Raw genomic sequence first — 16,048 nt, forward strand, 5'->3', positions numbered from 1 at the left:
GTGTTATACAAACAATTAATCGATGATCTATACTCTAATCCTAAAGTCCAGCCAATTGAAAAGAATTCAAAAATGTATTAATTAGTGTAAAAGGGAGGAGAGGAGGGTGTAAAGGCAAGGTGAAAGAGAAGAGTGGTTAATGAGAATGTCCCTCTATTTATGAGGGGAGGCCACCCTTTCCAAGGATAAGCATTTAAAACCCTTTTACTCCTTTAACAACATAAATCCTCATGAGTGTAATGTTGGAGTCCATGTCTTGTTCGTGCCTTACCATCACCTGGGTAGGGAGGCTCGGATGCCCAAGTTTGGGCACTTTAGCTCTTGCCACTCATTCTTTGTTGGAGGTCTTCCTTGAAGTTCCACCCCAATCTCACAAGTGATGATTATCTATCTGTGCAGTTTAATTAATGGCATGGTCCATCCATGTCAGGCAACTTATCATGTCTAAAAGAGCAAACAATTTTGAAAGCTTGAGATCCATAAGGAAGCTAATTCTCTCTCTAAAGGGAGACTCCAAGTGGCATCGTATTAAATGTTTCCTTGGCAAATGCCAGAGTGTTACAGGAAAGAGAAGCAATTTGTCCAGCTGAATGAATGATGCTTTAACAAGCAAAATTATGTTATTAAAGTGGATTGAGAAGATTTGAAGATATGAGTATGCAGAGGCGATTTGAGATCTCCATAAATCCAGGGCTGAAATGTCGCTTGTGTAGTATAAGAAAGGCTCCATCTTTGCCATGTTGGAGTCCACATTCTTGCTCATGGCTTGCCTTTGTGTGGGCAGGGAGGCTCGGCTAGCCAAGTTTGGGCGCTTCAGCTACAACCAATCATTCTTTGCTGGAGGGTCCCATCTTCCTTGAAGTTCCTCGTTAATCTCACAGCCTATGAAGATATACTTGTGCAGTTGACTAATGAAATGGTGATTTCATGGATGATCTTGAGCTGCCATCTCATAACCGGTGTGTAATGGTGCTAAATGGCTCGAGGGGTTCACTCATTATATGCAACCCTATCACGTGAGTTCAACAGAAGGTTATTTTAAACTCCTAAATTCTATGAAAATTAATTTACATAAGGGAGTATTTAAAGTAATTTTTAAAAAAACTTACAGATTTGTATAGCAAAAGGGTACACTTTATTAATAAATTTTTTAGAGATAAGGGATTTTACAAATAGGCCTTGGACGCACATGATATTAATGGTTTATACATAGTGACCCCCCAAGCTAGACGATGACACGAGGATTGCTCCATGGTGTTGCCCTAAGGTTGTTTCCATATTGAGAGGCGCCCATTGATGGGTGGCTGTTTGAACTAATAGGAGGTGAGTTTTTTAACTATGTGCGGGCAGCTTGTTACACACATACTGCCCTACACGAGGCTCCATGTCCTAAATCCTTCGGTGGGAAGCCAAGCTTGGATGAGCACCCTTCGAATCTGCTAATTACTTGCATTTTCAGGGGTCCCACAAAGTACAAAACCATTGTTGGGCAGTGTGTAAACGGGGTGCTCATGGGTGGGCACTCAAACCCACGATGGGCAGGTAGTGTGTAATGGGTGCGTCCATTCTAACTTAAGAGGGCTCTTATTCATGTTGGGCTCTACTTGGGCACCCTTTGGTGGTGTGTAAAGTGCCTAAGATAACCTCACTAACAGCATAGTTGAGCAGCCCCATGATGAACCTGCAATGCTCTCCCAGTTTCAGGGCTTGCGAGCCCAGCATTGGAGTGCCCAAGGATTTGGATTGGCTTCCAGACTTTGTTGTGAGTGTGATAGGGTGAAGCAGCTCTGAAAATCATTGTGAGATAATATACAATCCTCGTAGGGAGAAGGAGCCGTTTCGTGGGGATGCGGTTCCTTGCCTGGGAGTTGAGCAGTGCCACGGCTAGCGTGAAGTGCGCGGGGAGGCTCTCTAACATTGGGGAAGAGGCTTCTAAAGCCACAACCCCTCAAGGAGTTCTTCCCATTGCATGCAAGAGTACCTAGTGTTGTCTTCTTTGCAAGCAAGTAGTTAGCTCTTGGGATGGGTGCAGGTTTGTGGGTAGCATGAGCTCCTCCTCCCCTCCTCTCCATCTCCAACCCCATCCCCAACCCCATCCCCCTCCTCCTGCCTCCTCTCATCATCTTGCTCATCTTAAACCTCTCCCTTCCTCTGTTGATGATGGCTTTCTTGCTCTTCTCTCTAACGGTCAGTCTCCTCCCCCCCTCCAACCAGCTATGGAACCTGCAGCCCCATCCCACCTTCCACACTCCTTCGTTGCTTCTGTCAAACTCGAGCATGACGACGTCCCAGACTCCGCTGCTGCTTTTCTCTCAGCGCCGCAGCTCTCCGCGCAGCTTGTTGCTGCCCAGCCACACGAAGGGACAGTCGCTAAGAAAGTTGCTCCTCGACGATCCTCTAACAGAGACCGACACACCAAGGTGGATGGACGAGGCAGGCGAATCCGGTTGCCTGCGACTTGCGCTGCGAGGGTCTTCCAATTGACGCGAGAGCTGGGCCATAAGTCGGCCGGAGAGACGATTCAGTGGCTGCTCCACCACGCGGAGCCGTCAATCATCGCTGCCACGGGCTCTGGGACCGTCCCGGCTTCGCTGGTGATAAGCTCGGGCCCCTTGCAGCATCAGCATCAGCGTCACTATCGATTCCAAAGCTCAGGGCGGAGAGGCGGAGCGGAAGGAGCAGGCGTGACTGAACGCTCCTCGCCTGGCGAGGATGTGAAACCGAGCATGGAGTCGGGGTTCTTCCAGCAGCGAACCTGGGGTGGAAACGACGGAGGGGCAGCAGCGCAAGGTGAGTCGTCTTCCTCGGAGTCGCGTAGAGAAGCGGCGCACGCCAGCAAGAAGGCAAAGTTGGAGAAGGAGGGGAGAAGGCCTGCTCTGGCGACAGCCACAAGGTCGGCGCTGCACCATGCAGCAACGGCGGGAGCCGTGGCAGAGGCAGGAGGAATGAGCTTCAGCTCGGGTGTTATGTGGGCAAACGGAACAATGCCTCGACTCGTCTGGATGGTGCCTGTACCCCCTTCTTCTTCCTCCCCTGCTCTTGCGAACGAGCACCCAGAACAGATCTGGGCATTCCCTTCTGCAGGAGCAGGTTACCCCATTGCCCTGGCCGATCCTGGTGCTGCTGCTTCTTCAGCCCAAACTGGAGCTGCAGCTGCTGAGGATGAGCATGATGACCACTCCGTTCACCCAACCCCTTTCGTGCTCTCCGGCAGAGTGGCATTGATGCCCGGTGATAGCTTCTCCACAAGCTTGGGCTTAGATTTGCAAAAGGGTGGCCATTTCATTCCCATGGCTCCCCTCAGCTCCCTGCCTCACCACCATCTTCATCAGCAATGGACGGAGCATGAGCACCCGTCATCTGCCCAACAGCAACCGGACAGCACTGCCGCTCCCGCCCCAGACAACGAACAGTCCAAGGCGAGCAGCCAGTATCCGTATCGTCAGCACATTCAGCAGCAGGACAGTGCAGATGAAAAGTCGTCTACCTCTCACTAAGGCTGCCTTTTTGCTAAAGAGATACAACAGTTTTCCATTCTCAGCACTCTTCCATTCATGTTGGCAGAATGCCACTTTGTGGTACGGAGTTATGGCATCTTTCAAGCCGTCTGGCTTTCTTCCTTTCTTAGATCGAACCCTTCCTTTGTTGCACTTTCATCACTCCAAATGCGAGCAAGAAAGTATAGATAAGCCGGACAGCAACAGTTTTGCCTTCGGGACGAAGGGAGTCGAGCATAAAAAGCATATTGCTGAGTCACGGGATTTGCATATTTTGTGGTACGCTGCGATTTTATCAAAGGTGAATAACTTCCCTGTAAGTGCTGCATTTTGTATGTGGTTTTTTGACGAGCCTGCAATTGATTGCACGACTCCGTCTTGATTGCCGGCATCATGTCTTGTCCACCATGGAGCTCCAACAGGAATCCAGTATGAGGATTTTGTATAAAGGTATGCTCCTCTGTGCATGTGAGAGAGCTAATGTTTATACAATGGTCCCCATCCAACTTTGGTCGCTGTTGATGTCAATAGAAATGTCATAGGAGCTAGTCCCTTATGGTTTTGGCGTTGTAGGTCGTGACTATCATGAGGTAAAAAATTCAAATGTCGATTTTATCTATACATGGAGAGCTTTGCTCCTGGACGCATCCAGGCATATATCTCTGAGATTGGTAGCAAAGATGATTCACACGTCGATGTCATATTTTCAATTTGCAGTCCATGATAGCGTTTGTAGTTATTCTCCATTTCAGCAGAGCGCCTGTTTCACATAGACAGAGCTGTTAGTGTTAATTTCTTTAGCAGACCATTCGTTTTACATAATATAGTTGAGGTTAATTAGTCTTGGCACACATCCAGATTAATTCGTCTCTTTGTAGCTACAAAAATATGGGCAATCCTGTAAGATGAAGATGTTCACATAATCCTGTGAGATGAAGATGTTCACATAACACAGTTTCGTAACCTTCTGATTTAAAGGCTTTGATTTAGTGGCCTAATTTTAACAGTGCAATCCTGTAAGTTGAAGATGTTCACATTTAGTGGCCTAATTTTTACAGTGCAATCCTGTAAGTTGAAGATGTTCACATAACACAGTATTGTAACTTTCTGGTTTAAAGGATTTGATTTAGTGGCCTAATTCGATTGCAATCTTGTTTTGACGGCTAGTGTTGCCACAACCTTGAAGGGGCGTTTTACAACATCATGTGGAAATGGAATAGGGGAAGTTGGTGTTGGTGCAGGTCTTTCTGGTATAGACAGGTGTATACATGCTGTGCAGGCTTAATAGTCCATGCAGTTACATGAACATGATTGGTGAAACTTATTTGCGCCTGTTCTCGTAACATACATTTGAAGAGTTCCAATGCTACAGACTAAAGACCCTACATATCAAGTAGGCATACAGAGCAAAAGCCTTTGCTGCAGCAATTTTTTTCCATTTAGCTTATATGTCCCAATATGTGACATTCAGTTATGCTTGCCGTGTACAACCTTCCCGTTAGCATGATGAGCTCGCACAATCCATGTCGTAACCTTGAATTCTCGGATCAACAAATTTCAGTCAGCATTCAGAGGTGTAGGGCAACAAATTTCATGCTCTGCGCAGGTCGTAGAAGCCTGCTCATGAAAATGGCAGGGTTCTGGAGGCTGTTGATCAGCATTCGGAGTTGTAGGACAACAAATTTCATGCGCAAGGCAGGTGGTGGAAGCCTATAGAAGTGATGATGCCAACATAAAGAGGCTTTAGAGTTGACAATGGTGGTGATCTCATCATAGAGCAGATGGACGAGAAGCATGCAGTAAGCAGGAAGAGACTAGATGAAGATGGCTCTACCTTAGATGAGGCAAGAGGCTGAAAATGCAACTCACTTGTGGGGAGTGAGAGAAGAAGCTAGTTAGAGAAGAAGAAAGATGATCATGAACTGAGAGGATGGACAGTAAAAGGTTGTATGTACTGTGTATAAAGCAATCGATCCTTAATGCAGCTGGTGCATAGGGCATCAATCCTTAAGTAGCAGAAACCCATATCATTCTCATAATTGTGCGTTTTGGTTGATATTCTCCAGGGTTGCATGAAAAGTACAACATGCTATGCACTACGAATTAGATTTGCTGCAAGGCTACTGATAATGGTTATGGTGTGGATTTGATATAGACTGGTTGCGACATAAACCTCTCTGCCCATGAGCTTTTAATCCTGTTGTTTCCACAATGCCACATATGGTCTCTCGAGTACCTCCTCGTGAACCTTGGCCATACATCACCAATCATGATTGTGTGGTAAGTGTTTTGATTTGTGGGTCTCTTGCTGTAGAGATGGGCATATTTGATTTTTTTTTCCGCAGGGAAATTTGACTAAAATACTAATGGGAGCCAGACTTTCCTACTTGTGTGGGATATTTGGTTTGGAACTCCATGGTGGTCCTTCGACCGTCCACTAATGAAGCCTCTATACAGCATCTCACAGAATTTTTGTGTCTATCATAGAGTTTGGACTTAGTCTAGGAATCTTTGAGAGATTGGGGGTGACTGACCAAGTAATCAATTGACAGTCAGATTATGTAGTGTCACATGCACTAGTGCAAGGCACAGGTGGCAGTGACACGTCAGTCCTCAAATCGCAGTATAATTCGGAACCTTTTGGGCAAGGATTTAGGGCCAGCAAAGGCCTAAAAAGGCACACCGTTGTCACAGCACTAGTCGGCCAGTTTAGGGCCTATTTAATGGGCCTTAGCCCTTGATTTCGTATCATTGATTCCAGGCAGCAGGACCGTCATTTCCAGCATCCAGGCCTGGCATTTACTCCAGCATACGGCAAGCAGTCCAGTATACCGCAGCATCAGCATGAATATCAGGGCGTCTCCTCAGTAGTCATCCTGCATCGGCAGTAGGCTGCACGATATCCCATTTTGACAGCCATGTACAGTCAGTCATTTTAGGGCAGTTTTCCTATCACAAATAAAGCATGTATACAGTTGTTAGGAGATGCAATTCTACCAATGGTAGGTACTTTGGAGAGGTGTTTAGCTTGGTTTATTGGCCTGCAACAACTAGAACAGATCCTGACAGAGGCCACACGAGTTCTTGGAGTCCAGAGTTAGTGGGAAAATAAGAATTGGGGCAGTATTCTCTTTTTGTTTTAGTGGTGGTTATAGTTTCTTGTTGCGGGTACATGGTTTGTTGAAGTTTCCCTTGGAAAATGGATGGTAATCTTCATATTGGGCTTGATAGCGGAAGATTGACCCATCTACCCTTACATGAAACATTTGTTGGGAATGACTTGGCTGATTTCTTTCCTACCAAGACTCTCTTCAGAGCTGCCAGGTTAGAGCTATCAGCCAGAATCGGAAGAAAGGCTGCCATGGGAGATTGCACAGGACTGGGATGCCTTTCTGTGATTGCACAGCAGGACGGAAGTGCCTGTGAACTGATTATTCGGTTGGCTGATTTTGGACGACGGGTGCTTTTCTTGTATTTGGATGCCTTTTGAATAAATGATACAGAAATACCAAAAGGGGCCCTAAATTTAGGGCCAATCTGGTGTCTGGTGCAGGACAAGGGCAATCTAGCTCTTGGGTGTTGTGTTCTGAATCGTTTTGCTTTGCTGTGGGAATTTCTAAATGGCTGGAAATTAAGTATTTGCTGGTTATTACCTGTTCACTACCCTTTGGTAATCCTGAAGACCGGTTTCAGAACCAGTTTTGGGCTGCAGGACAGCTGCAAATAGGGGCTAGACGAAGGCTAGAAAAGGCAGGGCAGCAAGCCTAGTGAACCCCCTAGCAGCCCCTCATATAGGCTGCCCAGGGAAGGCTAGGAAAGGGCCCACTAGCAGGTCGGTATGCTAGCCGTTGGACCGACTGGAAAGTTGGCTAGTTTGAGGCCCTTCCAGCCCCCTATAAAAGGGGTCCCTTGCCCCCTCATTTCTCATCAGCCACTAAAGCCTACAGAGGCAGCGCGTAGCAGGAATAGTCTGCTAGGAGAGTTCCAGATTTTGCCCTCACTTTGAGCTTGGTTTTGCCCACCGTTTAGTGGAGGAATACATCTGAGTTCTCTTTGATATTCTCTCTCTTGGATATGCTGTCTATACTCTATCATTTGAGTGAGGTTCTCTTGCGTGGTCTGCATCATTGAGTGTGTGAGATGGAGCTGCTCTGGTACCCTTCATGGGAGTCCTGGCAGGACAAAGACCGGCAAAACAACCAACCCTGTCTGTTCTTGGCACACCGAAAGGCTAGCTGCTACAAAGCAATAGGATCTAAAGGTTCTGAGATTGTAGTAGGAGAGCTTCCAGGAAGCAATCGACTATCTAAAGGCTCTGGGAACCTTGAAACAGCAACAAGAAAAAAGGCGGATCTGTCCGGAGCAGTTCTCAAGCAGTCTGGCAGTCGAAATCAGCAGCAACAGCCCTAGAAGAGGTGAAAAAACAGCAAAAAACGATTTCCTTCTGGTGCCCTTTGGCCCGTGGCAGTCCAATCCTGGTAGGCGAAATGGATGTGGTAGCAATCTGGCACCCTAGAAGCCTATCTGGTGACCCTAGAGTGGATTTGGAATAGCGAAATCAGGTGTGGCAGCCCTGGAAAACCTGTGGCAAGTGCGACTTAAATCCTCACGCCTGGAAGCAAATCGAATTCCCTGGAAGCTCCAAGCTTCTTGGAAAAGTGTAATTTTGATGAGTCCCTGGCTTGGAAGGCTCTTGGAAGAAGTGCGAATCAGATTTGGGGCTTTGGGAAGGCATGAACAGCAGTCATGTAGCAAAAACCAACTGCTCTGGAGGCTCTGGGCAAAAAACGAATTTGTTTTTGAGCTTCTGGCAGCCCACCAACAGCCCACAGACTGTCTTGGTAGTCAAAAATCAGCAAGGCGATGTGATAGAATAGCCCTGGAGCACTTTCCCAGCATGTGACTTGCCTCTCCCTCTCCCTGTTCTTCTGTGGTCCAGAAACAAGCCTCAAACCAAATCTCGACTTTTTGCCTAGTCCCACAATACAAAAGTGGCTCTTGGAGCTATTTTTAGCTGAACGGATTTTTACCCCTCTCTAACCTTTTGTCCCTTGCCTTGGCCCATGGAATTAATTACATCGAAGTGTCCTTTGAACTGTTTTAATCAGTTGGAGGCTAGGGCAGTCACCGTAAATTCCTAAAGCTTAGAAATATATGTCTCCGTGACAAGTCCCCGATATCCCTCCTCCTCACAGACATATGCCCCCCATGTCCTCCTCATATGGGGCCTCACAGGTGGGGGACATTGACTTCCAACACCATAATGGATGGCAGTCCTTCCTTTACAAATGCATTTCTCTACATCTTACATAAAGCATCCATGCAGACAATACCACATGCATGTTCAATTAGGCTACTAGTCCGAGGCAAACATATCCATGTTCATAGGAAACATCAGTCTTTGGCAGGGTACTAGGCCCTTGGCTTGTATTTATAAGCCTAGCTTTGCTATCTTTAGTTGGTGGACCTAACTTTTAGAAGCCATACCTAAAGTAGCTTACTTTCCATAAGGGCCTTAGGCTTTTCTTAAAGCCAAGCTTTTTCCAAAATTGCTTGCTTTTCCTAGATTAGCTTTGCCTACCTTGGATTAGCTCTATCCAGAGCTAATCCTCATCCATGCTAGCTCCAATCTCAACCTTTGTCATTCCTAGCTGTTGATTGGATTTTCCTAAGCCTTGGCAATCATTGATACTAGGGTATCCTAGTCTCAACCCTAGCCACGGCCAAAACTAGGTTAGATGATCATTAACCCTAGAGATTAACCTTAGATTATCCAATCATGGCTAGGTCTTGGTTGGACTTGTTAGGGGCAAACAGTGCCACATGGCAGTGGTATTTTAACAGCAGCAGGGTCAAGATGCTTCAATTGGCAGGAGCAGCCTGCTGGTCGGTGGGTTTCCCCCACTGGTCGGCCATTGCTAGGGCCCAAGGGGCCTCATAAATGCCAGCCCCTTGGCCCTCATTCAATCATTCACTTCCTGGGCAGTTAGGGCTCCAGTCCTCAGCAGCCTTCACACAGAACAGGCCCAGGATAGTCAGCAGCAGATCTGCCCCCATCCTGGACATCTACATGCCCTGGTTGAGTCCTGACAGTAGCAGCAGTTAGGATTCTGCATCAGAGCAGTCCCTTTCCTCCTGCAGCACTCAGTTTTCAGTGAGAGTTTGGTCATTCCTCTTTTGTTAAGCATTTCTGATACCTTGCATCTTTGTAGGCGCGAGTGAAGACTTTTTTACATAGTAATAAGACCAATGGATGGTGTCATGGAGGGCTTCTTTGGAATGTACAGTTCAGGGCCCTTTACTCAGCTTTGCAGTATGTCACATGAAGTTTACCATGCTAGAGTTCTACTTCAGAACTTGCATAGCAGGATGAATTGAGGCAGCTGATTATGAGAGCATTTGTAAGCTCTGATGTCAATAGCCTTAGAAAAATGAGTCCTTTGTAGATGGCATGAATTTGTCATGGATTGATTGTAAGCTGACTAGCCACCTACTTGCGAGTTGATGCACATGAAACAAGAGCTCTAGTGTTGAAAGAGTACTTTAGGCAGGAACTGCATTGGTTTTGGTTTGTAGGGCTTTACAAATCATATCGGTACTTTTAGGTCCACACATGAGCAGAGTAGGTCTTTCCTATTCATATGACACGAAATGTACTTTTCATATCTGATTCAAGGTTGCTCAATTTCTTTGAAGGTTCTTGCAGCTTATGTTTGACCCGGGTTTCATGTGTAGAAACTGAGCCATTTTTTGTGCCCTCTCGTTTCATATTTTTATGTTGCAGGCTACTTTGGTGCATCCCAGGTAGTGGCTTGCTAATGCAAACAAAGCTTTGACTAGTTATCATAATGCCAAAGGTTGCATTGCTTCCTTCTTTTTAGCAGAATGCAGTACTGAAGAGAAGATCTCAAATGCTTCATGAATATCTCAACTTACATCATCTCAAGGCTGAATCTTGAGCGCCATTGTTTATACAATATATATTGGCTGTAGATGAAATTGGAGGATACGACACCAAATTTAATAGACGCGGTCTTGTCCAAGTGTCAGAGCTGTGCTTTTTGGTTTTTGTCATGCTGTGCAATATAAACCGAGATTTGTTGCATTTCTTGTGCTGGGCTTTTGCTTATAGTTGAAGTACATTTGGAGGTGCTGCTCTCTTTGGTTCGTTGAGTTGAATGAACAATGTTGCTCGCAGTTCACTGACTGCCCCAGACTGCACTTAATCCACCAGAGGTTGTTCATTTATTAGTCACAGAGATCTACTGTAATAGCTTGTGATATTTTGTTCCATGTAACATATGCTTATGACAAATCCACGACCAATCTTGCAAGACCTTAATTATGGTGCTCCAAAGCCTATTCTACCAATTTGGCTTGATGCCAAACAAGGCTGTGTTGACTTAAGGTTGAGGATCTATATCTCATGCCTCTTCTTGTTGTGTTGAGATGTCTCTTAGGCTGGGTTTAGGCGAAGAAGCAACACAAGGAATACGTCTGCAGGGCCAATCAAATGCTAATATCTGGAAATCTTCATTCAGGACGTCTGGCAGCAAACTCCAACAATCGGCATTGCAATCATGCCCTCATTTTGGAGATTCCTTCTGGCCTAGCACCCTCACCCATCCCCCCGACGCTCTTTGCAAGGCCAATCACAAAGAAGGGGGGTAAATTCCTGCAGTTTCACAACACCCACTCTTCCCTCCATTGTCTCACAAACACATAATTGGTGGGCAAGACGTGTGAAACAAGCAGTTGGCGGACATCAAACCGTACACCCTTTCCAAGGCGGAGAAGGGCGTCAAGGTGTGCAATTTGCGCCTGCAGGTCTGAATTCAGCCTAAATAGGCATTTTTTGTAAATAGGCATTCTTTCTATCTTAAATGGTGCATTGCCCTATCAGCTAGATTTAGATGCTCATTTGGGAGAGACTAAAATGAAATCGTCTAGACTTCACAAGCAGTTGTAGCTTGAATGAAAAGATTTCGGACTACTTTTTGATTAGCCTTTTCCCTGTAGTGTTAGCCTTCGTCATGGCTGAGTATGCCCTTCTCCTCCGGAGTGCCAACAGAAACTCAGCACAAAGACTTTTTATAAATGGATGCTCAAGTATGTGTGGGTATGTGGATTTGTATGTGTGAGAGCATGGCATATAGTTTTTGTAAATTGTCTTGTTTCGGTACACCCTCCCATGCTCTCTTCTTTAGAGTTGTGTAGAGTTAATCCTTTGTTAGGCATCTCTTAAAGAAAGATACTTGGATAAACTTGAAGAAAAACATAGGGTAGTTGCTTGCTATAGGGCAACTCTACCCAGAGATCTCAAGACACGAAAGGAAAGACACAGCTAAATGCTTGTGCTTACTGAACAGCAGATATGGAAGGGAACACAGATGTACAGCCAAACCAGAATAGACATTATGGTATATACTGAGTAAAAAATTGCCAGCCTAAGTACCAACATCTTCAGCAAATAACCAATGAGATTAAGGTACCAAATATGGCTCTGTTTGCTGCACCCTTTGAAGTAGACTCCTCTTCTGGCACATGCCTCTTTGTAGGTTTCATGTTGCTCAAAGATAGTGCACTCCTGCAAAGTTCTGCTCTATGGTCCATTGTAGATATGGCACTTATCACTGCTACAAGATGAAGGTTTGCACCCGGGTGGCTTTGGATGGTTGGGATTTCTACTCTGGCTAGATTGGCGACTCTTAGGGCCTCTTGTTGCTCTGGGTGAAGGTTGTTTTGAGGCTTTCTGTAGTATTGAGACCACCTTGTTGCTGATTGGCTGACTAGTTTGTCAGCCAATCACAGACTGGGCCAACCCATCTGTCCTTTGCTCAATTGACTTAGATTTGGGCTTATATAAGGGTCCTATAATAGGTGCCTTTGTTGGGGTTTGCCTTTAGTCCCTTTGCCATCTCAAGGCTCTGCATAAGCCACTATTCCTATCGCTACCTAGATTGCTCCAGTCGCGTGTATTGTACATGCTATTATACCACCTTTTGTACATTCCATACCGTTGTCATACATGCACTTCTGTTGGCTCCATTGTGCTATGGTTCGCTTCCGCTTATGTGCCTTCAATGAGGGTGTGTGTATTGCTTGTCTTTAATGTTGGCCAGGATGACTGGTGAGGGTGTCCTAAATACAATTCAACAAGGAAGTTTGTATGCTGTCCTTGTGGCAACTGATTTGTTGTCCACATGGTAATCTTAAACAAACTCCCTTGCATTCTTTCTCTCATAGAGGTCCTTCAAGCCCTCCATGGTTCACTTGCAGTAGCTACCAACCGGATATGGGGAATCACGGTGTTCGTAGTTGTCTCAATTATCGTCAAAATTAGGTCTCACTTGCTATAGCTCTACTTCCCATGCTCAAGAAGATTTACCCTAAAATCACAAGACAAACCGAAAACATCAACTAAAACAACCTTAGCAATGATCTCAATCGCAACTTGCAGGTATGGTTCTATGAACATGCTATTCTGTTATTATAAAGACGCATAGACCTAAGGCCAAACCTTGGCTAATGTTCACAGCTTTTATCATTTGGACCAAGTAGAGCAACTTGCGACTAACCCTTAAGCTTGAAATTAAGCATTTGTCTTGCACAACTTATAGCGAACTCTACCTTATCCCACACCTTTGATCATATAAAATGCCCAAATGATATGACTAGACTATTATTGTGAAGACGGAGCGGGTCCCCTCTCTCCTATTGGCTTTTCATTCCTCCCCTTTCCCATTGGCTCCCATTACTCCCCCTCTCCCATTGGACCCCCATCCCTCATCCCAATCTTCCATTGGCCCTCCCTCCATCCATTTCTTCTTCCTCCCCCATTGCCACCACTCCCATCCCATATTTCCACCACGTCCCATACTCCTCCCATTTCCCAAAATCCCATATTTTCCCATCTCACCCTCCTCTTTTTCATCTCCTATTAATTCCCCTCACTCATTTCACTCCCTTATTATCCTACTCCCTTATTACCTCCCTCTTTCCCATTCCATTCTTCCCTCCCCACTCTCACTTCCACTTCTTATTACTCACTTGCCATTTGAAAACTATTAATATATTATTATACTATTTTTTATACTTATTATCATGCACCCCTATTACTTCCCCTCTCCCATTCCACTCCTCCCTCCTCACTCCCACTTCCACTTCCCATTACTCACTTGCTATATACATTTGCAAACTATTAATATATTATTATATGATTTTTTATACTATTTGCAAACTTACGTGTGGGCAAAATCACAGGTGTCAAAGCGATCCTATTGTGGTCATACAAATACTGTGCTTTTATTCAAGGGCGTATTTACAAGGGCATATTTATCCTCATCAACAAGCTTATTTTAGCTTTTATTTTGACACAATACTCAAACTTACATGTGGGCAAAATCACAGGTGTCAAAGCGATCCTATTGTGGTCATACAAATACTGTGCTTTTATTCAAGGGCGTATTTACAAGGGCATATTTATCCTCATCAACAAGCTTATTTCAGCTTTTATTTTGACACAATACTCAAGGTATGAAGTGCATAATTTGTGCACTAGGTGTTTACTTTGTTGTATCAAAATTGTTTGTCACACACACACACATATACACATACCGAGAATTTTTTAATATTATCGCATCTACATTTCTCCGATGGGCACAAAACTTTGTACACACCTCAACCTAGGTCGTATTGACTTGCATACAAAGTGTTGCACCCATCCCATAAGTACTTGTTCGGATAACACACCTGCAAACGTATTTTATGACGATTGTGCATAACACTAGGAACAAAATGGTGTATAATATGCGATCGACTATGTAAAGCATATCTAATGGACACAAGACTTTGCACGTTCCTCAACCTAGGCAGTATTGACTTGTGTGCAAAGTGGCATCCTCATCCGATAAGTACTTGTTTGAAAAATACACCTAGGATCGTGTTTTTTGACAGTTCTATATGACACCAAGGCAAAAACGGTATTTAATACTCAATCTACCATGTAAAGCATATCCGATGGGCACAATACTGTGCACGTGCTTCAAAAGCGGTGGTATGGTGTTCCATGCAAAGTGGAACACCCATTCAATAAGTACTTGGTATGATAATACACCTAAGAGCGTGTTATTTGATGGATGTGTATAACACTAGGGGAAAAACGGTGTATAATGTGTGATCCCCCATGCAAAGCATAACCGATAGACACAATGCTGTGCACGTACATCAACCTAGTTGAAATTGACTTTCTTGCAAAGTGGCTCCTCCATCTGATGAGTAGTTTTTAGAATATCACACCTAGGACCATGTTTTTTATTGGTTGTTGTCCATGACACTAAGGCAAAAACGAAGTTTTATGCTTAATCGACAATGCAACACATATCCAATCATCACAATACTTTGTACACATCTTAACCTAGGTATTATTGACTTACATGCAAAGTAACGTGCCCATTCCATAAGCACTTCGTCGAATAACACATCTAGGACGGTTGTGCATGACACTAAGGCCAAAACAATGTTTAATGCTTGTTTGACAATGCAAAGCATATCCGATGGGCACAATACTTTGCATGAGTCTCGACAATTGTGGTATTTCATTGCATGCAAAGTGGTACACCCATATGATAAGCAGTTGGTCGGATAACATACCTAAAAGCGTGTTTTTTAATGGTTGTGCATAACATTGAGACACAAACGGAGTTTAATACATGATATACCATGGAAAGTACATCTGATGGGCACAATACCTTGCACCCACCTCAACCTAGGTGTTATTGAGTTGCATGAAAAGTGGCGTGTTAGTTAGATAAGTACTTGATCCGATAACACACCAGGACCGTGTTTTTTTACAAATGTGCTTGACACTAAGGCAAAAACGGTGTTTTATGCTTGATCGACAATGCAAAGCATATCCGATGGGCACAATACTTTGCACACACCTTCAACTAGGTGGAATTGACTTACATGCAAAGTGGCATTCCCATCGCATAAGTACTTGATCGGATAACACACGTAGCAGCGTGTTTCTTTACGGATGTGCATGAAACTAAGGCAAAAATGGTATTTAATGCTCGATCGACCATGCAAAGGATATCCGATGGGCACAATACTTTTCCTATACCTTAACCTAGGTGGTATTGAAATGTTCTCAAAGGGGCACACCCATCCGATAAGTACTTGGTCATATAACATACCTAAGGGCGTGTTTTTTTGCGGATGTGCATATCACTACAGGAAAAACGTTGTATAATGCGTGATCGACCATGCAAAGCATATCCGATGGTGACAATACTTTGCACGCACCTCAACCTAGTTGAAAAGGACTTGCATACAAAGTGGAGCCCCCATCCGATAAGTACTTGTTTGAAAAACACACCTAGGACCGTGTTTTTTTATGGTTGTGCATGACACTAAGGCAAAAACGGTGTTTTATGCTTGATCAACAATGCAAGCATATACGATGGGCACAATACTTTGCACACACCTTCAACTAGGTGGAATTGACTTACATGCAAAGTGGCATTCCCATCGCATAAGTACTTGATCGG

At 44.7% G+C, this 16,048-nt stretch overlaps 1 protein-coding gene across 4 annotated transcripts; it reads left to right on the forward strand.

The window, feature by feature from the left end:
* The first annotated feature begins 1,980 nt into the window (after positions 1-1,980).
* Positions 1,981-11,611, forward strand: LOC147893217 (uncharacterized). Of its 4 annotated transcripts, none has more exons than XM_087385643.1 (2): positions 1,981-3,947; positions 11,039-11,611. In XM_087385643.1, the coding sequence occupies exon 1, from the start codon at positions 2,046-2,048 to the stop codon at positions 3,495-3,497; it is 1,452 nt and encodes a 483-aa protein (XP_087241769.1). In that variant the 5' UTR covers positions 1,981-2,045; the 3' UTR covers positions 3,498-3,947; positions 11,039-11,611. The 4 variants fall into 4 exon arrangements, with proteins under 4 accessions (XP_087241769.1, XP_087241771.1, XP_087241770.1 ...); XM_087385645.1 differs by having other exon boundaries at positions 1,981-3,798; XM_087385644.1 differs by lacking the exon at positions 11,039-11,611 and adding an exon at positions 10,282-10,518.
* The last annotated feature ends 4,437 nt before the right edge of the window (positions 11,612-16,048 follow it).

The sequence above is a fragment of the Dipteris shenzhenensis genome, chromosome 15, assembly GCF_047967505.1.
Source record: "Dipteris shenzhenensis isolate YYH24624 ecotype China chromosome 15, Dip_SZ_1.0, whole genome shotgun sequence".
Taxonomy (NCBI): domain Eukaryota; kingdom Viridiplantae; phylum Streptophyta; class Polypodiopsida; order Gleicheniales; family Dipteridaceae; genus Dipteris; species Dipteris shenzhenensis.